General features: G+C 45.7%; 1 protein-coding gene across 1 annotated transcript in view; it reads left to right on the plus strand.

Moving 5' to 3' along the window:
• ADRBK2 (adrenergic, beta, receptor kinase 2) overlaps positions 1–22,500 on the plus strand; it is a 185,450-nt gene that overhangs the window by 31,196 nt on the left and 131,754 nt on the right. Inside the window, exon 2 of the mRNA XM_006890466.1 lies at positions 4,215–4,291. Coding sequence (XP_006890528.1) covers positions 4,215–4,291 — 77 coding nt within the window. The remainder of the gene's footprint in view (positions 1–4,214; positions 4,292–22,500) is intronic.

The raw sequence follows: 22,500 nt of genomic DNA on the forward strand, positions 1-22,500 counted from the left end.
CACCACCACCATCATCACCACCATCATTATCACCACCACCACCATCATCATCATCATCATCATCACCACCACCACCACCACCACCATCATCACCATCATCACCACCATCATCACCACCACCACCATGATCACCACCATCATCACCACCACCACCACCGCCACCACCACTACATTCTACTAATGAAGCCTCTATCTCTGTTCAGAGGGACAGCAGGTAATTGGACGGGACAGAAGAGTCTACTGATGACACAATATGAGCACAGGCACTGAGAAGGGTGGCACAGTTTGAAGTACACAGTTTGAAATCACAGTGCCAGTGACCTTTAGAAAGTGATACTAGGTGTACACTTGGCCATATATACCACCGCAAAAAGAAAGAAATAAGAAAAGAGGATGATGATCTATCTTAAGGCCAGCCAATGAGTCTGTTTCCTCTTTAAATAGCAGCATAAATAAACACACACACATTCTTGTCATTTTTTTTTTAGTTCATACACAAACTCCGTATTGTGAGCATTTTCTTTTTAACCCTGTAGACGTAGGACCGGCATTCACAGTGTATGACCAGCTGTGGCAAAACAGGTCTATTTCCTTCCTCCTTACAAACATTGACCACTGGGGTTTTTTTCTGTAATATTTAATTTTCTTTTGGGTGAAACTATTTGTGGAAGAACCAGTTCCCAGCCCCCAGTTTGTGGACGTCGTCACCACTGACATTGGCTGTGTTCTTCACACTGTGTCAACACACTCGGTTTTTTTCTAGTCGCTTCATTTCCCTTGATTTAATCACCCAGGGCCTCCCCTCCTCCATTATCTCTTCAGTGCATCAAAATAGCTGTTGACCCTTGGGTCTTGTATTCAGAAGCAAACAAGAAAAAGAAACTCATTGCCATGGAGTTAGGACCAATTCATAGCTGACCCTCTTGTTGGATTCCCAAGACTCTAAATCTCATGGGAAGAGATTCTTGCTCCCTCAGAGACACTGGTGAATTTAAAGCACTGGAGACTCATGGCCTTTGGGTCCACAGGACAACTCCCTGTGGACACGGTTACCAGAGCTCCCTGTAGATATATCCCGAAAAGATATCTTTATCTTATATTGTTGTTGTTTACTGCTGAGTCTGAACTAACCCATAGCTGACTTTCCGGCAGGTTTTCAGAAGTAGTTGGGAGTAGCAGGGGAGATGGCCCTCTTTGCTATTGTGAACAACATTGTATCAGATCTGTTTTTCGTTTTTGGGGAACTAACATACTGTATTCCAATATTTGAACTGTTTTGTATCCACATTCCCCAGCATCAAGGATTTCAGTAGATTTACATCTTCGTCAACATGTGTTATTATTAGAGTTTTAAGCTGTGGCCGTCCTAACAGGCGTGAACTTGTGGTCTTGATTTGCCTGTCTCTGATGGCATTGCTCGTAATCAGGGCTTAGTGCCTTCCTGAAGGTGGTGCCTCTGCCAGTTCGCATCTATCAGCGGCTCCACAGGGAAAAAAGATGACATTTACTGCTTGGAATCCCAATTGGAGGGTCAGCTACCACCCAGTTCTGATTTGAGGGCAATGAGCTTTTTGAGTTTGATGGTTTATGACTAATTTCTCTCTCCCCCCCCCGCCCCTCCTTTCCCCTCCCCCTTTCCCTTCCTCTCCTCTCTCCCTCTTTCTCTTCCCCTCCTCCTCCACCCCCTCCCCCTTTCCCTCCTTCTCCTCCTCCTGGTCCCCCTTCCCCTCTTCCCCTCCTCTCTCTCTCTCTCTCTTTAAATTTTATACTAGTTTTCTTGCATAGTTCATTCATATACATTGTTTTCCATACTCTTTTTCTTTTATTTAAAATGTATTTGGTGTCCATTTAAAAGTCCAGGAAGCCCTGGTAGCCTAGTGGCAAGAAGCTGCACTACAGTCCCGAAGGCGCGCGGTTTAAGGCCACCAGCCACTCTGTGGGAGAAGGATGGGCAGTCTCCTACCTCCTGTAAAATTAACTGCCTCTGAAAATTAACTGTTGGAGGGTCAGCTGTGGGTCAGTTCCTACTCTATGGTACACACAACAACAACAACAATTAAAAGTCTCTCTGATAAAATGCCTTCTTAAGTCTTTTGGTCATTTTAACCAATAATTGGATTATTTTACTTTTTGAGCTCTTGACCTTTTATATCTGTGTCAATTATTGGGTTCTTGTCAGGTGTATTATTTCTTAGGATCTTCTAGTCAGTAGCATATCTCTTCACTTTTTTTTGGGTGAAGTCTTCCGAGGATCAACAAGTTGTTTTCTTTCTATGAGGTCCCGGGTACTTGTCTTTCACAGTTTATACTTTCATTCCTACATTCAATAATCAGTTGTTGAAAGCATTGGTCCTGATTAGTCTTTGAAGAAACGTGTGTGTGTGTAGTTTACACATCCAAGTCTTTAGTTGTTTTGTATTTGTTTCTGTGTGTGGTTTTGCAGCTTGGATCCAGATTGATTTTTCTGCATGTGGAAATCCTCCTTCCTTAGTCCCTGAAGTTCATTTCCACAGTCAGGTTTCCAACATGTGAGATTGACCCAAAGTTGCAGAGCAAGGCTGATAGTGGACCACAGTGTCTCCTGCTTTTCTCTCTGCTCGGTTAATTTCCTGCAGTCCTGGGTGTTACAGAGAAATGCCTCCCTGAAACCGTGACACCATCTAAGAATCATTCTACCTGTGTGTAATCCTTTCTCTGGTGTCTTAGTGGTAAGAAACTGTGCTGCAGTCCTAAACACATGTGGTTCAAATCCACCGGCTGCTCCACAGGAGAAGGATGGACAGTTTCCTCCCATGTAATTAACTGCCTTTGAAAGCCTGCCAGAGTGTTAGCTGTGGGTCAGTCCCAACTTGAAGGCAGACAGCAGCAACCCTTTCTTTAGCTTTTTGTAACAGCTGTCAGAGGCCTGATACTGTATATCCTTTTGTGACTGACTTATGTCATTTATGAATCGACACAGTGACTACCACGATGGGCTTGTGCATGGCGGGGATCACGAGGATGTTAAGAGAATGGGACAAGGCTCAGATCTGTGGTTCATCGGGTCTCCGTGAGGTGTAGTCAGTTTCGATGGAACCAAACAACAATAGCAGCTGCGTCAGTCATCATCATCTCCGGATTCATCCAAGTTTGGCAGTGTCTCAGGAACTCTTGATCCCTCTACAGTGTTGTATCGTACTCCACTGTGTGAATGTACCGTAGTGTCTTTAGCAGTTCTTCTGTTAATGGAAACATCAGTTGTTTCCTTATCTTTTCTGTTGTAAATAATGTTGCAATATATATGGATGGGGCATATATATCTCTGTGTCACAGCTCTGATTTCTTTGCGATATAGAGCCTAGTGATAAGGGACTGCATTGCTGACATAAAGCCGTGTGTGAGTCCACCAGCTGCCGTGCAGGAGAAGGATGGGGATTAACTGCCTCCGAAAACCCATTGGAGGATTATCTATGAGTCAATTCTGACTTGACAGTACATAACAACAACATATATACATAATAGTGTGATGCTGGATCAAATAGTATTTCTATTTCCAGCTTTCTAAGGAAGCACCACACTGCTTTCCATAGGGTTGGAGGATTTTTGTATTCCCACCAGTGGTGCACGAGGGTCCCAGTCTCTGCTTGTCCTCCACAAGTATTTGTTGTTTACTGTCCTATTGTGACTCGAATCTCAATAAGAGAAAAACAAACAAACAACCCAATTAAAAAAAAAATCACAGAGACCCCACATCAAGTTCTCTGCAGGACTGCATCATTTTGGTTGATTTCCCAAATGTTCAGCCTTTAACTGCCTGCATTCTTAACCTCTTTTCTAGAACTCTCCATTCAGGAAGGTATTTAAAGAGTGTTCCTTCTCTGACGGGTTTCCGCCTCACTCAGGTCTTACTGTGTCCTTGAGTGAAGACATTCTGCTGTTTTCATGGTGTCCCCAGGCAGTGCAAACGCCTGGCTGCTGACTGCAGGGTTGGCAGATTTGAGTCCATGTGGAGGTGCCGTGGAAGAAAGGCCTGGCAGTCTGGTTTCTGGAAAATCAGCCCTTGAAAGGTGTGCAGGGACTGTCCTGCGCTCACCAGTAGGGGCTGGTCATGAAGCAACATGGTGACTGGGTTTCACCAGCTGCTTTTCACCCTAGAGAAAAATTCTCCCCATGTGACGTAGGCTGTGTTGTCAAATGTAACATCCAGAGAGAAACGGGTCCTTTTTGTCTTCCAGTATCCGCAGTGTGATGCAGAAGTACCTCGAGGAGAGGAAGGAAATCACCTTCGACAAGATTTTCCACCAGAAGATTGGTAAGTGCCGCTCACCCCTCCGCCATGCCATCCCTCCAAGAGCTGTCCTGTCCGAGGGGAACACGTGCTGCCTGCCACCGTCGACGCGGCGGGTGGACACAGTCACTGTGAAAGCGAACTCAAGTCTATGTATCAGAGATGTTGAGGATGGCGCAGGGCAGGGCAGGACTCAGATCCATGACTCATGGACAGCACCTCACATCGACAGGCCTGAGCTTATTTAAGTGTGATACTCAGGGCTGAGCAGAGGGAAAGGCCATGGCACCATGCAGACACTCAGCGATGGTGTGCGTCCCTATCACACAGCTTGTGAATCAACACGTGGAAAACAGATGTGTCTGGCTCCATTTTCACGCCATTGAAAGGGTTACCAGAGTCAAAGAGATTCTGCACCCCAAAACTCTTTATATTTGCCCCTGTAACAGTGGCCATCAGCACACCGCCCTGGGATGAGGTCCCCAGCTTTGCCGCTACTCATTGGCTCCTGTGCTCCTAGGCCTTGAGCACGAGCCTTAAGAACCTCCTCCGATTGGCTGTCTCGGTCCAAGGGGCGGGGCTGGATTGCTTAATCATGTCAGTATTCACACACTTGTGGGTTCTGCTCGTGGTCCGTGATGATCAAAACCACATCAGCTGGTCTTACTCCTGTGATCCATTCGGAATCTCTCCTTTTGACACACCCAGTGGGCTTCTCTCCTTTTAACGTCCATCTAGGTGGGTGCCTGTATGGCCAGGGAGGGGACCTGACCTGGCTGTTCCCAGTACCCAGCTGGTTCGCCCAGTGCTTGTCTTGTCTAGGCAGATGTTCTCTGTGGTCGTCAGGTGCGGTTGAGTCCCTTTCAACTCCTCATGACCCCATGTGACAGAGAACTGCCTTTTGGGGACCCTGAGAACTGGCAGAGGGCCTTATGTGCTGGGCAGCTGACCACAAGGTCAGAAGCGCGAATCCAGCAGATGCTTTGCTGGAAAAAGATGAACAGTCTCCTTCCATGAAGTTGTTGTTGTTGTTAGGTGCCGTCAGTGTGGCCCAGATTCATACTGCACCTGTCTGTGTGTGGCAGTCAGCCCGAGCCTGCTTCATCCCCACCGTCTCTGCGTGTGCTCAGGGCCCCCTCACAATCACTGTGCTATTCCTGTTCTGTACCTGAGGGTCTGAACCCACCCATCACTTACCCAGCGGGCTTTCAGAAGCCGTAAACCACACGGGAGGAGATCGCCCGTCCTTCACCACGCTGACTCACCAACAGCCTTGGAAACTCAGTAGATGATCACTATTAGTTGGAACCGACTTGGTGGCAATGAACTTGTGGGTGGTTGTGTTGCTGTATTTTATTTTAAAAGACGTTTCTTAGGTTGTAATCTTCATGACATTAATCATAAGCATTTTCTCCCATGTAGCCACTGCTGGGTTAGAACCGCTGACCTGTTGGGTACAACTGACTGCTTCACCACTGTGCCATGGGGTCTCTGTACTTACCCAGCAGTGAACATAAGGGGACTCTTGGGAGGAGTGCTGGGGCTTCCTCAGAACACCAGGGGAACTGAGCTGTTAGGTGCCCATCTGCTTGGAGTTGGGAGTTTGTTTAGAAGGCCCATCAGCAGGCTTCAGTAAGACCTTTATTTCTTTTGTATTCCCATAAAACAGACAACCTCTGGAAATTCTCTCAACAAGATTGTACTCCGAGCAGCGGTGGGCTTGATTTGGTGGCCATCTCTCCATGTGGTCAGTCTCTCCACCAGGCAGGGACAGATGGGTGGGCTTTTACATGACAAGTGTAAGAAAATTGGACATGCATCTCCTTTCTTTTTCTTTTTTTAATTGAGATTTTATTGTACATTTATAAAAAACTTGGATTTGTGTGTCTCCTTTTTTTTTTTTGCGTCTCCTTTCTTGACACTTTGCTCTCTTCCCGTGATTACTCAGATGGTTTCCCCAAGGAAGGATGTAATGCATCTTCACTTTGACATGATTTTATTGCTGGAGGAAATGATTAACATCCTTAGAAATTAAGGTCTGCTTCGCGTTCCCTGGAACTCTATTTCTGGAGGTAATTCTGTTGCCACGATGAAGAGGTGTAGGCTGGTAGATCTGGTGGGGACTGAGTGTTTGGGGTGAGGCTGGGTTCTCCCTTCCCTGCAGACAGGAGAGCCGAGGTGGCTGGCTCTGGGTTCCATTTCTCCTTCTCTACCATCGTGATTCCCAGTGTCTCCAGAGAGAACACTGTGAATGGAAAATAGAAGGCGGAGGGGGACCGAGGAAGAACTGGAGACGTTTTGTAGAAAAATGGCATCCCTTTTGTTCAAGTATCTTATTTAATTATTGGATTGATGGTGGCATGAACTCAGATGATAGTTTATAAGTTTAGAGCAATAGTAAATGTTGCCTATGGGTGGCAAGAAGCTATGCTGCAGTCCTAAAAGGATCCAAAAGACATAAAAGGTCTTTTGACCTGTGTAAGGTTCTTTTACCTGATTGCTCATGTGGTTGTCGTGTACCGTTGAGTCGGAACCGACCCATAGCTCTGACCCTCTGGCGGGTTTTCAGAGTTAGTAATCGCACGGGAGGAGACTGACCATCCTTCTCCCACAGAGCAGCTGATGGCCTTGAACCACGTGCCCTCAGGATTGCCACCAGAGCTCCCGATTTGCTCATAGCTGTCCAAATTTAGTACGACAGTACAAGTCGCCTATGTAACGTCTTTTGAACCTGATGACTCACAGTGTCTAAGTTTCAGGTGATAGTAAAAGCTGCCAATATAAGAACCTTTTAACCTGATTGGTTAGTTAGCTAGCTGTGAGGCGATTATTCTAGGAACTAAGGATTTGCAATCCTTGACATAAAAACCTTGACATAAAAAAAAAAAACCCCTGAGAAAATTACTTGAAGATTTCACCATCAGCAAAGAAGCCTACATCAAACCCGAAAGTTCTGACAGACATCCTAGGTAAGAGAGCAGAGAACAAACAGCCTGATGAGATGCCTGGCTGCTTCCCTCCTGGACTCTCCCGCCCTGCCTCCCATTCCTTCCTTCCTCTGCACATCCCCCTAAAGGGCCTCCTTGGTCTTCAGATGAGAGAAAGCAGGCGATATGTTCATACTACCACCTTCTTTCTGTCAGATCTTCGATGATGGAATAAAGTGCGTTTAAAAGAGTCTATAACACACACTGTATATGAATTTTGTATGCAAACCAGTATAAAATAAAAAAGTGGGGGGAAAGATTCAATCCACGTCTCTACTCAGGCTGCCCAGTGTTCTCGCGTTACAGAGTGCAAAGTGGTGGAGTAACAAAAGGAGGAACACAGTGGGCAGCTCTAAAGGCAGGAGCTTGTGTTCTCAGTTCAGGTGGTTGGGAGTTCAAATACAGGGCACAGCTCTGGGGTGAGGCCTTCTAGTCTCCTCAGCTTCAGCAGCTGCGTTCATCCTGGGTGTCCTGGGACCCGTGAGTGGGTCTGTTTTGCCTGTCTGTCTTCGTCTTCATGGACTGCCTTCCTGCTACGTGTGTCTCAGCTTCTATGCTCAGAGATGACTAGGTTTGGGTCCCATTCTACTCTGATGTCCCCTCACTGATATGACAAAAGAGGACCTCTGTTTGCTTTAGTCAGAGAGAGAGAGAGAGAGAGAGAGAGAGAGAGAGAAGAAAACTTTGGTAAGAGAACCAAAGAAGAAAGAATATTAAGGCAAGGAAAAAAGAAGGATTTCTTTATGAAAGTGAAAAAAGTTATTCCTATAACATAGGACTACTTATTAAAAAAAAGTTATACAGGTGTCCAGGTCTTTTGTTCAGAAGGTTTCTTTGAGTCGGCTACAACTCGACGACACTAAATAGTTAAGGGTCCAGTTCTTGGGAAATGACATCATCATGCTGAGAGAAGTGGAAAGTCAGAGAAGAAAAAAAGACCCTCAAGACAATGGATTGATATGGTGACTGTAGCAGTGGGCTCAAGCGTGTCTCGGATTGTGGGGATGCTGTAGGATGGGGCAAGGGTTAGATCTGTTGTTCACAGCATCGCTGTGAGTCACAGGGAGAGCTCTGCGGACCTCGTGAATAGAAAGTTATGATACCAAGCCAGAGGTGGGTGATTTTAAACTGTGGCCCTCAGGCCTGGTTTTAATTTTTTGGTCAAACATTCTTCTAAGTGGTATAGCACTGGTCTGTCCATTTGCTGTACAGAGGTAACTCGTGGTTGTTGTGATGCTAAACACTGTGACACTGATGTGTCAAATGCGATAACGGTTACCCATGGTGGACAGTGCTTGGTTGGACTCCCCGATTAAAACAAGCTTGGAAGCAGGAGTGGCATCCATTTCCGAAACGGCTTGCCTCTGAAAACTCTGTGAACTTAGAGAAACGATGAAAAGTCACACAAGTGTTCAGGTTTCTTTGTTCATAAGGTCACTACGAGTCGTCTACAACTCAACGGCACTTCACAACACATAATATATCTACCATAACATCTGCACATTGGAAGTTGAGTGGCTTTTAGTGTATTCAGAGTTGCATAACCTCATCACAACCTGATTTTAGATCAGGGTTTTCAGCACAGTGAATGAAAATCCTGTGCTTATTTAAATGTCCTTTTTTATCCCCTGAGTCCCCTAACCCCTGGAAACCAGGCCTGTATTTTTAGACAATCAGTCTGCACTTTTTACTCAAATAACATTTCTTGTTTGTTTGCCAACTGCTCCTCCTTAGGTATTTTCCTAAGTACCAGTTTGCCAGTTTATTTTATATGTTGCTATAAAAATTAACATTAGTGTATTTACAAAAATATGTCCCAGGACTAGGGAGTGGTTGGCAAATGAACCTCAAAGGTGTGTGCATAAAAATACCGCAGCCCACTTTCTATCTCTCTGCATTGGCTTCTCCTGGACATTTCACGTGGATGGAGCCATGGAAGAGGTGGTCTTTTGCAACTAACTTCTTTGAACTAAGGCTAATGCTTTTAAGAAAACAGAAATTCTTACCACTGGACCAATAGGCAAAATCATGATCAGTGGAGAAGGATTGAAGTTGTCAATTATTTCATCTTCCTTGGATCCCTGGTGAACACCCTAGGAACCAGCAGTCAGGAGATCAGGAGACCTATTTTTTCTGGATAAGTTTATAGTCTACTTCTTGGGAGCCACAGATGGAGAAGAGAAATCAGGAAAAGGAGGAGGAGATGGAATGTGTGGCTGGTGCCTCAGTGAGCAGTCGCCTCCTTCACCATGAGACCAGCAGAACTAGATGGTGCCCAGCTAGCATTACTGGACATTTTGATCCAATGGGAAAAATCCTCATCAAAGGGGGAAAAGAACAGAATTCCAGAATCTCACTGGAATCCAGACTTCCCGGAGCTAAGACACTGTTGTTCTAAGATCATATTTTAAACCTTAAACCAAAAATATCCTGTGAAGGCTTCTTAAACTCAGTTTGTTGTGTGCTGTCAGCTACATCTCACTGCGACCCTATGAATAGTGGTTCTTAACTTTGCCCTTTTTTGAGCCATCCTCACTGTCTCTGACATATCTGACCCCATTGCCACAGTCACTGTGTCAGTCCATCTCATCCAGGGTCCTCCTGTCCTGTGCTGACCCCCTGCACTTCCAAGCATGACATCCTTCTCCAAGGACTGGTCCCTCCTGGCAGCATGCCCAAAGTATGTGAGATGGAGCTTCAAAATCCTAGCCTCCAAGGAGCAGCTCGGTTTCACCTTCTCCAGTACAGACCTGTTTGTTTTCGTGGCAGTCCATGGTGTGTTCAGTACTCTTCGCCAGCACCGCAGCTCAAAGGCATCGATTCTTCTTCTGTCATCCTGAGTCACTGTCCAGCTCTGTGTTTCGAGGATTATGTTCTTTCAGGATATTTCTATATGGGATCAAACTGGCAAGAGCAACTTGAATGATGAGATGGGAACCCAAGGGGACAGTTGATGTTACTAGAGGAGGAATGAAAGTTAATGAAATTAGAAATTAAGTTAGTTCAGAAAAGGAGGCTGAGAATGGTTGCACAACTCAAAAGCATGTAACCTTTGTCTCTGAGTTGTATGGGTAAAAAACAATTGAATAGCTGTGTGTTTTACTGTACATATTCTTAACACATAAAACAAATTTTAAAAAGATGTAGCTGGCAGACTGTGACCTTCCTCCCGCCCAGCTTTTCTGATTGAAATTTCTAAAGTCTAAAAATTGTTGAACAGTATCACTAATATCACATACAAGTCTGCTGAAGATTATCCAAACAGCTACTGGAACAGTAGCTGGATTTAGGAGAGGTCATGATACTAGAGACATTATCGCCAGTGTCAGATGGATCTTGGCTGAAAGCAGAGAGTACCAGAGGAATGCCTGTCTGTGCTTCATTGACTATGCAAATGCATTTAACTGTGTGGATCACAACAAATTTTGGTTCACTTTGAGAAGAATGGGAATCTCAGAAAACCTGATTATGCTCATGCGAAACCTATCCTTAGCTGTCATCAGAACGGAGCAAGGAAGCACTGCATGTTCAAATTCAAGAAAGGAATGCATCAAGGATGTGTCCTGTCTCCATATCTTTTCAGTCTATATGCGGAATAGATCATTCAGGAGGCTGGACTTTATGAGGAGGTGTGTGGCATCAGGGTTTGGAAGAAGACTCATCAACAACAACATCAAAATGTGCAGATGATACAACCTTGCTTGTCAAAACTGAAGAGGACCTGAAGTGTCTGCTGTAGAAGGTCAGCAGTTGTAGTCTTCAATAGGAATTGAAGCTCAACGTCAAGAAAACAAAGATTCTCACCACTGGGCCATTTGGCAGCACCATGATAAATGGGGAAGAGATCGTTTTGGTACTAGTAATCAGGAAATCAACAGATGAATTGTACTGGGAAAATCTACTATCAGGGACCTCTCTCTCTAGAGTGCTTAAGAGCAACGATGTTATAGACAAAGGTGCACCTGATCCAGGTCATAGTCTTCACAGTTACTTGCTATGCATCAGAGAGCTGGACAGTGACTAAGGATGACAGAAGCTGAATCCATGCCTTTGAGTTGTGGCATTGGAGAAGAATATTGAACATACCGTGGACCGAGAATAAACATGTCTGTCTTGGAGATGGTGAAACCAAGCTACTCCTTAGAGACAAGGATTTTGAAGCTCTGTCTCACATACTTTGGGCGAGTGGCCAAGAGGGACGAGTCCTCGGAGAAGGACATCATGCTTGGGACGACCCTGGATCTGATGGATTGATACAGTAACTGGGGTAATGGGAATAGGTGTGTTGGAGTCAGTGAGACTAGCTCAGGACAGGGCAGGCTTCAGAGCTGTTGCACATAGGGTCGCTGTGAGTCACAGGTGACTCGATGGCACATAACAACAGCAACAACAACTACAGCTTGTTATTGAGTTGTTGTTATGCACTGTTGAGTCAGACCCGACTCATAGTTGACATGGCATGGAAAGAGATTACTTATCTCCCTTGAAGTGGCTGGCAGACTTGAACTTGGACCCTTAGATTAGTAGTGCAACTCTACCATTAAGTCACCACACTTCCTGGTTCTTGACTAGACAGTGAGGTTACTTCCTCAGTTAAGGTTAAGCCTCTTTGCTGTTTTCCTACTACAGAATACATTGAAATGATAATTTCGTCACTTACAAATTAAGGCACACGGCGGCGTTAGTTAAGTGACATCTGTGTCTCTTGACAAACAACTTATCTTGTCTTAATTATGTTTCAAATGATAAGAGACTCCAGATAAACACACAACGCATAAACACGTGAAGGAGGCAGATGCTAAACTCATGGATAAAGGACGTCACAGTTCACGCAACATCACAGCACATACGGCCACGGAAGACATTTTGCATTTTATAACATTCACTTCAGAGCCTAATCTAGCGTTTGAATATCAATTTCTTTTTCTTAAATTTGCGTGAAGTAAAGTCAATGTGTGAAACTTGATTTTTGGTTAAAACCAGCAACTCTCACTTTTTAAAACCCACTCCGTTGAAGTGTAATTTACATGTCGTAAAATCTGCCCATTATAAATTCAGTGATTCCTTGTGAATTTACAACGTTGGGCAACCATCGTCACCACGCAGTGTTAGGAAATGTTCATGGCCCAGAAGACCTGTGCTGCCATTTCTGTCAATCCTCTGTTCTCCTCCCTGGTCCCTCATATGCAAAACCAAACTAGTTCCATTGAGTTGATTCCAAGTTATAGGGACCCTACCTCAATTGTGTCTCATTGAGTCAGAACCGACCCGGAGCTGATACTCCTGAATAAGAGTGGTTTTTTCAGAGGCAGTTAATTATACTGGAGGAGATTACCCATCTGTCTACCAAGAAGCATCTGGTAGATTAGAACGCCCTTTGAGTTAAGGAGCTCTGGTGGCTTAGTGGCAAGAAGCTGCACTACAATGCCAAAGGCACAGTGTTTGAGGCCACCAGCTGCTCTGTGGGAGAAGGATGGGTAATCTTCTCCTGTGCGATTTAACTGCCTCTGAAAACCCACCAGAGGGAGAGCTGTAGGTCATTTCTGACTCCGTGGTACACAAAGGGCATTCTGGTGGCCTAGTGGTAAGAAACTGCACTGCAATCTGCAATCCCAAAGGCTCGCAGTTCAAATCTACCCCCTGCTCTGTGGGAGAAGGATGGACAATCTCCTCCTCTGAAAACCTGCTGGAGTGTCAGCTATGGGTCAGTGTGACTCGATGGTACACAACACAACACAACACAACACAACACCCTTTGGGTTGCTAATGCAGCTTTTTAACACTAAGCCACCAGAATACCTGGTGCCTGATCCCTGGCTTTGGCCTCCATCAGAAAGGACTGTAAATTTTAACAGGAAGAGGCTGTAAATCTTACTGAGAGAAGACAACACCATATTTCTGTCACCAGTGGATTTGAACCGCTGGAGCCAAGCAGCCCTTTGTTAGCAGGGCGTGTGGACCTCTGTGGTTCAGCCTATACCACTGCAGCGTCTTGGCCCCCGGCCCCCCGCTGATCCACTTTTCTCCCTGTCAGTCTGTCCTTTTCTGGACAGGGCATGTCCATGGACTCATCCAATATGTTCCCTTTTGCATCTGGTGACTTTCATTTAGTATAAAGCTTTTTGAGGCTCATCCGTGTTGCAGTATTTTACCAGTGTTTTCTTGTTGATGGTTAAGTGATACTCCATCATCTGAATAGACTGGATTTTACTGTGTGTGCATTGGTTGGTGGCTGTGGGACCGTGTCCATCTCTGGCCATCATAAATGAATACTGCTCTGGACCTGCATACAAGGGCAGACATACGCTTGCGTTCTGTTGGGTCGATTCTTCAGGGCAGAGTTGTCAGGGTTGTCTTGTAAGTTATTGTTTAACCTCTTCTGTTTTCCAAGCAACTGTGTTATTTTACTTCCCTGCCAGCTATTTGAGACCGCTCCAGATTCCACGCTCACTTCGGCGCTTGCCCTCTGCCTCCTTGGCACTAGCCGTTCTTACTCAGGTTGTGGTTCCTGATGCCTTCTTTCTCTCTTTCTCTAATGAGTCCTGATTTGTGCATCTTCTCGTGTGTATGAAATATGTATTCAAATAGTTCGCCCACTTTAAACATTGGCATGTTTGCCTTCTCGCTCATTCATCTCAAATCACTCATCCACCACCATTGAGTTAATTTTGACTTGTCTGGTTTGTAAGTTGACGTGGGAGAAGAACACGCCTGGTTCTTCTGCAGAGCGGCTGGGGGATTTGAACCAACAGACATGTCCCACCTTCAGGTTACCAGCCCAGCTTGCTGCACTCGGTGCCACCAGGCCCTCGCTTATTAGACATGATTTAGAAATATGTTGGTGTTCTATCAAAGGAACTTTTTCCTGCCTGGGATCCACAGAGATGTTATTCTGGACACTTTATCCTTTTAATTTCTCACTTAGTTTTTTATCAACTTTGAGTTCATTTGTGTGTGTGGTGTGAGGTGAGGGTTTAAATGAATCTTTTTATGCACAGTATTATCCAGTTGAATCAGGTCTGTTTGCTGGAAAGGCTGTTTTTTCCCCACTAGACTCTTCTGACATTTTTGTTGCAAAGTAATTGACCGAAATAGGAAGAATTTATTTCTGGAGTCTGAATTCTGTTCCACAAATATATATATATGTCTATCCTTAGGCAAGCACCACACTTCTTACTGTAGGTTTGTAGCATTTGAAACTGGGAAGTAAAAGTTCTCCCACTCTGTTCTCCTTTTTCAAGATAGTTCCTGACTCTTTCCCCCCCCCCTTTGCATTTTCTTTATTACTTTCAAGATTGGTTTTTCAATTTCTGCAAAACAGCCTGCTCAATTTGTGGTAGGATTGTGTTGCGCCTTACATCAATTTGAGGAGACTTTCTACCCAGATGATATTATGGCTTCTAATTCGTGACGATGAAATGCCTCTTCATTCATTCAGAAAATTAGACATTCCACTCAATGACGTTTTCAGTCTCGCATTGCTCTTTAAATGTACTGCTGGGATTTCAATCTTGATCCCACCGCAAATGGAGCTATTTTCGTGATTTCAACTTTGGCTGTTCGTTGCTAGGATAGAGAAATAGAATGGGTTTCTATCTACTGATGCATCCTTCTGTCTTACTGAGTTCTTTTTTTTGGTGTCTAGTCTGGTGTGTTTAGGGCAGTCTGTTGGTGGAGTCTCTAGGGAGGTAGCTGGGCTGCTCACCTGAAGACAGCTGGTTCAAATCCATCCTCTTCTCTGAGGGAGAAAGATTTGAGCAAACACCTCCTGTGCAAGTCACAGCCTCTGAAAACCTGCTGTAAGATCAGCAATGAGTTGGCTCTGACTGGAAGCAATGAATTGGGTTGTTGGATGAGGCGTGCATATGTGTGTATGTGTGTGCTAGTGTGTGTACTTGAGATTCATGGGATTTTTTTCCCTTCGTGAGTAGAAAGTTTCCCCTCTCTGTTTCCACTTGATCGTCTTTTCTGTCTTTTCAGTTTTGGCTGGCTTTTCATGTTGACTTCTTAAACATTTTCTTAAGTTGCCTTCAAATCTATTTAGCATGATTTCAAAGAACATGTACCCGGAGATAATGCATAAATTATATTTGGCATTTGCGATTAAGGCAAGAGAAAGACTTTCAAAGCAAGACGGGCTTTGAAAGCAAAAGCATTATAAAAGAAGGACATATTGGAAAGACAGAAATAACCAGCTCCCAACTTCTTAATAAAATTCCGAGTGATTCTCGTAGAAACGTACATAGATGTGAATGACAGAGCTGCCTATTAAACATTTAGGTCCCTTATACAAGACTACTAAAAAAAAATAATACAAGCCAAACAAAACATTTGAGGATTAATTTTTTATCATGTTCAAAGAACCAGTTTTCCAATCTACTTTATGATTTAGGAATAGTTTTACTGGGGATGTTTGATTCTTTAAAATGTAATGTTAAAATCTGTGAACATGCCTGACCCAGAGAGTGGGGTGAGATGCTAGGAAATCGAGCACTGTGGGCCGTGTTTGCAGAGGGAGGAATCTTAGCATGGGAACCAGCTGCAATCTGTGTTCCCCCCTTTGGCCTCTGCTTTTGTTTGGAAGTGTTTGTTTCTGTTACAGCACAGGGGAGGCCTTCCCCCAGACAAGTGCTTGATGGACAGGCACTGATGAGCGAGATTCCCGCCTCCCAGTCTCTTCTATAGAACCTTCTTCAGCCAGGAGCCGGCAGCCACTCCAGAGACGAGGAGGCTGGGGCCCCACCAGAGCCCGCATCTGTCTTCCGTGCCTTAGTGCACGCACCGAGCCAAGCAAAGAGTTACAGGGCCCTTAACAGCTTGCACACAGCAGACGTAAACCCTTGACCAAGCACAGCTAGTTGCATTTTTCCATCGAGACGACAGTGTCACCCGGAATGTGGCCAGTGGAAGTCAAATCAGGGCCAGGTATTGTCCACGGCAGAAAACGCGGGTTTCCTGGGACACGGCTGCCCAGAGAGGTAGGACGCTGAGGAGAGAAAAGCCTAGCTCAACACCTACTGGCCAGGCCCTCACTCGGGCTGATTGCACATCAGCACTGCGTGGAACAAGTCAGGGCGTTTGTTCCTGATCCTGGAGGTGGCCCAGGCGGGAGACACTGCCACCTGGCCCTGTAGCTCAGACGCAGCAGCTGTGAAAATGTGGGGTGCTTGAGATACTTGGGGGGAGGTGGCTGAAATAGTTCCAGGAGAGAGTTGGCTTGTCTTTTTCTTTCTCTCTCTTTCTTCCCTCCCCCTTTCATTTTAGAAACCAGTTTAATTAAGGCTGCTTTCCATTTTTAAAGTCGTCTTCAAATTCAACAAGTCCTGGAGGCCTACTGGCTAAGGAATTGCACTGCCAGCCCAAAGGCGGGCTGTTCAAATCCACCAGCCGCTTGAGGGAGAAAGAGGGGCAGTATCCTCCCATGTGATTTACAGCCTCTGATGACCTGCCCGAGGGTCGGCTGGGAGTCGATTCTGATTCCATGGCAATTGGCTAGGACTTTCCAAGTTCACAGTATTACCAGCGAGCAGCACTTGCAAGAGATTTAGAGAAGATGGGTCTCACTGGAATGAAACCCCCTGCTCCCGAGCTGGCTCCGGTTCAGAGCGACCCGCCCGCCCTCGGGTTTCTGAGGCTGTGAATCGTGACGGGAGGAGACCGCACATCTCTCTCCCGAGCTGAGGGATTTGAACTGAGAGCTGAGGTGAGGGGTGCAACTCAGAAATACTCAGGAGGAGTAGAGCGCTTTAACTGGGACCAGAGAGCCCGCGATGAGGCTCCCCCATCGTGGGGGAGGCCTGGGCACACGGAGGTCTCCTTTCCTCTACGACTGGTGGGACAGAGGGCCTTCCCCTGCAGCCAGCAGCCTGGTTCTGGACTTCTGAATCGTAAGAGAACAGATTTCTGCTTGTGGAAGCCATTCATGTGTGGAATGCCTCGTTATCACAGCGCTAGAGGACCGAGATGCATCCCAGTGATTGTGCAGATGGCCTAGCACCTACGGTCTATGGCGCTGTTGAGCTGCTTCCTTCACTGAGCGTCTCTGTTTTGTAGATTTCTTTTTTAACTTTATTAGTGTGTGTGTGTGTGTGTGTGTGTGTGTGTGTGTGTGTGTGATCAAATCAAATCTGACTGGCACAAGAGGAGATTGCCCCTCTTTTTCCAGCAGAGCATCTGGTGGATTTGAACCATGTACATCTGCAATTGCAGTGCAGCCTCTTGCCACTAGGCCACCAGAGCTCTCTTGTAGATTTATTTTTATAGCTTCCAGGTACCCCACCTCCCCTGAACCCCAACCCTCAGGAAGACCAGCTGCTCTGTTTGGGCCCCGTCTCCAGAAGGCCTCTTGGGGTTGGGCATCGGGCCCCTGCCAGGACCCCCTTGCTTGTTTTCCTTCTCTGAGGAGCCGCAGCCCTACCTGCGTGTGAAAGCAGTTGTTCCTTAGTGTATATTCCGTGTTCTGCTTTCCCTCTAGTGGTTGCTCAGGAGAAAGGTGGGTGCTCCCCCCCCAATGGTGATTTACAGCCCGGGAGATTCAGCAGAGGGTCAGCTCCACCGGACAGTGATGAATTTGCATATGGCGGAGACCAGGCCCAACCATTGTAACTGTACCGTAACCTCCAGGGTAAATGTCTTTCCTTCCTGTTTGAAATAAATTACTTGACTGTTTTGTTGTGGTGGTTGATTGCCATCCAGCACCTGACCCTCCAGTGGGCTTCAAGAGACTATAAATAGCCCAGGAGGACACTGTCCATCTTTCCCACATGGAGCAGTGGGTGGATCTGAACTGCTCACCTTTCAGTGGGCAGGGCGGCTCCTTACCACTAAGCCACAGAGGCCTTTGGCTGCTGCTGCTGGTGTTACGTGGCCATCAAGTCAGAATCGACTCACATCTGACCCTCCACTGGGTTTTCAGAGGCAATAAATCACCTGGAAGGAGATTGCCCATTTTTCTCCCCGTGGGCCAGCTTGTGGATTTGAACTGTGTGCCTTTGGGTTGACAGCACACCTCCTTTCCAGTAGGCCACCAGAGTGCCCTTGACTCTTCGTAGTTAGTGTGTTAAACATCTGGAATGGGGGCTACCTTTAAAATAGACCCATTGTTAATGACACATTGTTGTGGACCACTGAGTTGTAGCCATCCCAGAGCCGAACTTCAAGCTGGATTTCAGAGGCAGTAAATTGCACCAGAGGAGATTGCCCATTTCCCCCCTTCAGAGCAGCTAGTGAATTCGAACCGTGTGCCTTTGGGATTGCAGCGCAGCTCCTTACCAGTAGGCCACCACAGCAGTGAGGTGAAGATGAGGTGAAGATGATGATTGGCTTTGCTGCTGATGGTGTGGGCGAGTGTGAGGAGCCCATGCCTTGTATCCTGTGCCTGCAAAAAAAGGTGTGCAGTGCGGCGGCGTGAGCAAGGACAGTGCAGCACGGCCCTGTGGGGTCGGCGCCCATGCACTCGGCCTCCCTCCCTTCTCAGAAGAGCCTGGGGGTGGGCAGAGCCAGCCCCGTCTCATGGTGAGCAGCCCACACTCAGAGGGGAAGTGGCTCACTCAGTGTCTTACAGACACTAAAGAGCTGAGCTGGCATTGACCTTTCAGAGTTCTGCAAGACTCACAGCACACAGCTGACTGATCATGACTAAGGCTAGTTTTTACACTGTCCCCTGAATATGTAGATGAGCTGTCTGTGGAACTGCAGTAGAGTTCAAGTTCTCGGTAACCCAGTTTGCATGTAATGGTAATTTCTTTCTGGTATAACTGCTTGTTTTCTTTTTCATTTTTGTTGTTGTTGTGATTTGAGCACAAGTTTACAAAACTCATTGGTTTTACAATTCAACCATTCATACACATTTTGTTTTAGAATTAGTTGCAGTAACACCCATGTACTCAGCAGCCAAGAAATCAAAAGACGGTTGCATTGGGGAAATCTGCTGTCAGTGACATCTCCAGAGGTCTAGAGAGCAAGGATGTCAGTTTAAAGATTAAGGTGTGCCTGGTCCAAGCAAGCATGGCATTTTCAAGTGGTTCCTCTGCCTCTGAAAGTCAGACCATGAATTAAGAAGCTTGAAGAAGAATCAGTGCCTTGGAATTGTGAGGTTGGTGATGAGAATTGAATATCACATGGACTGCCAAATGAACCAACAAGGTCTGTCTTGAAGGACAATCTGTCTTGATCTGTACAATCAATGTGTTCTTTAGAGGCAAGGATGGTGAGACTTCATCTCACTTACTTTGGGCATATTTTAGAAAAGAACCAGTCCTTGGAGAGGGAGGTCATGCTGGGAAAAGCAGACGGTAAGGGAGAGAGAGGAAGATCCTTGATGAGATGGATTGATGCAGTCACTACCACAGTGAGCTTGTGCATGAGAGATTGTAAGGACGGCTCAGGGTAGCAAGAGAATCAGATTTTGTTGTTACTCTGGCTGCTGTGAGTGATAGTTGACCTGATGACTCTGAACAACCGCTACCACCACCATGTAGTCACACCTTTCCCACTTCTTCCCTGTGTATCTCATTTCCATCAATCCTTCTCTCGCTTCTTGTCTTCTGGGCTTTGTCCATGCTGCTCTTCAGACCTTAAAGGGTTGCCTGCTCCAGGGAGCAAGTGCCTCTTTGGTGGTGGTAGTCGTCACTGTCTAGACCTGTCTATTGTTTGACTAAAAGCTGAGCCACAGGGAAGGCGAGTGAGTCTTCTCCAAGTTTGAGGGGTTATTAAAGGTCATAGTCTTGGGAGTTTCCACCAATCTCTGATGAACCAGCAGGCCTGGAGTTTTTTATGTTTTTGAGTTTTATTTCACATCCTCCTCCACCTTGTCCAGGATCTTCTCCTGTGATCCCTTCAGCAGTGGCCCTCAGTGGTGGCTGGGCACCATCTAGTGCTTCTGGTCTCTGGGTTTTGGAAGTTCAGATTCAAGTGCCCCATTAGCCCTTTGGACTGATTGTTCCTGGGTGTCTTTGCTTTCCCCTCACCCCCTTTTCCTTTATTCTAGGCAGGCAGAGATTGACCAGTAGTCACGCCTTCAGTGATTGCTCACCAAGGTGTGACGGAGAACACCTAACATAGCTTCTCGTTGCCTGAAGAAGACAATGTGCTTACTTTGCAATTTCCACAGGAGCTAGCTCGGCAAAAATCCAAGCACTCTGTGTGTTAAAGGGATTCCTTGGATGCTGAAAGTCTTTGATCATCAAAGTTGAACTGAATGATGAAAGTAGAAGAAACACATTCTTTTCAGTAATTTCTCAACTTTGAAAGTGATTCCAGTTGAATTCCCCACAGGATTGAAGTAAACATACACAGCCCTTGGTTCACTTCTGACTCACAGGGACCTCGCACGTGGCAGAGAAGAACTCTAGCCTCCTTTGGGTTTTCAGGGCCAGGGTTTTTTTTTTTTTCTACCTCTGGTGGCTGAGTGGTAAGGAACTGCAATGCCAAGTGATTCAAATCCACCAGCTGCGCTGAGGGAGAAAGATAGACAGTCTCCTCCAAAGCTGTTTACAGCCTCTGAGAACCTGCTGAGGGGTCAGCTGTGAGTCATTTTTGGCTTTTCAGTAATGAGGTGATGAGGTGATTTTTTTGGGGGGAGTAAGCTACCAGGATTTTCTTTTGAGGCACTTCTGGGTAGATTCAGGCATACAACATTTTGTTTCGCAACTGAGCACATACACTGTTTAAACCACTGAGAGATTCTGACTGTTCCATATCTTCAATTGGTTTTTAAAAAATTTTTAATTGATATTTTAATGAAAGTTTGCAGAAGACTTGGATTTCCATTCATTCGTTGTTGCACATTTTCCTCCCTACCCCTGCTCCCAGTTTGCTTTTCTCTTTAAAAAAGATTCGACTGTTGTACAATTTCCTCTCTCCCTCGCCTCCTCCAGTCCACTTTGTTGTGCACCTCTTATTCTAGACTGTTGTCATGCATATAATACCTAATCATATATTTCTTTTACTCAGTTCTTTCATCTATTTCAAAGCTGTGATCACTGTTTATCCCCTCTCTTCTAAGTTTTTCCCAATCCCTATTTCAATCCTGTTTTATAACAGTGGCATTATGCAGGATTTGTCCTTTTGTGACGGAGATATTTCACTCAGCATAATGTCCTCCAAGGTCACTCACAGTATATACTATTTTATGAGTTCCTTGTTTTTCAGTGCTGTGTCATATTCAATTGTGTGAATATGCCACAGCTTCTCTATCCATTCATTTGTTGATGGGCACTTGGGTTGCTTCCATCTCTTTGCTATTGTGAACAAAGCAGCAATAAACAAGAGTGTGCATGTGTCTACTTGGGTAGCAGTTCTGATTTCTTTAGGGCATATTCCCAGTAGGGCAATTGCTGGGTCAAATGGTATTTCTTTTCCTTTGTTTTTTTTTGAGAGGGGGGGTTGTCAAATGGTATGTCTATTTGTAGTTTTTTGAGAAAACGCCATACTGCCTTCCAGAGTGGCTGCACCATTTTACAGTCCCACCAGCAGTGAGTAAGGGTTCCAATTTCTCCACAACCTCGCCAGCATTTGTTGTTTCCTGCTCTGTTGAATTTTGCTTTTGTTACTGGGGTGAGATGATATAATTGTTTGGATTTGCATCTCTCTTAGAGCTAGAGATTTTTGAACATTTTTTCATGTGTTTGTTCGCCATCAGAATGTCTTCTTTGGTGAAGTGTCTGTTCATGTCCTGTGCCCATTTTAGGATTAGGTTGTTTATCTTATCGAGGTGCTCGAGTATTCTATAAATTCTAGATATAAGTCCCTTATCAGACATGTCATTGTTCTTGCTGTTATGTGCTGTCGAGTCGCTTGCGACTCATAGCGACCCTATGTACAACAGCCCTAAACTCTGCTCTGTCCTGTGCCAATCACACTGTCTCTGACACTCCCATCCCAATTATCCCAGTCACTGAGTCAATCCACCTCTTAGAGGGCCTTCCCCTCCTGCGCTGTCCCTCTACCCTACCAAGCATGATGTCCTTCTCCAAGCACCGGTCTCTCCTCACAACATGTCCAAAGTATGTTAGACGGAGCATCAGAATCCGTGCCTCCAAGGAGCCACCTGGTTTAACCCTTTCCAGGACAAGTCTGTTTGTTTTCCTAGCAGTCCATGGTACTCTCAATACTCTTCTCCAGCACCACAGCTCAAAGGCATCAATTCTCCTTCTATCCTCCTTGGTCATTGTCTAACTCTCTGATGCATAACAAGTGATTGTGAGGACCATGGCATGTATCAAACACACCTTAGTCTCCAGACAG

Source organism: Elephantulus edwardii, unplaced genomic scaffold (genome assembly GCF_000299155.1).
Source record: "Elephantulus edwardii isolate Elephantulus edwardi_28Jun2011 unplaced genomic scaffold, EleEdw1.0 scaffold00089, whole genome shotgun sequence".
NCBI classification, from domain to species: domain Eukaryota; kingdom Metazoa; phylum Chordata; class Mammalia; order Macroscelidea; family Macroscelididae; genus Elephantulus; species Elephantulus edwardii.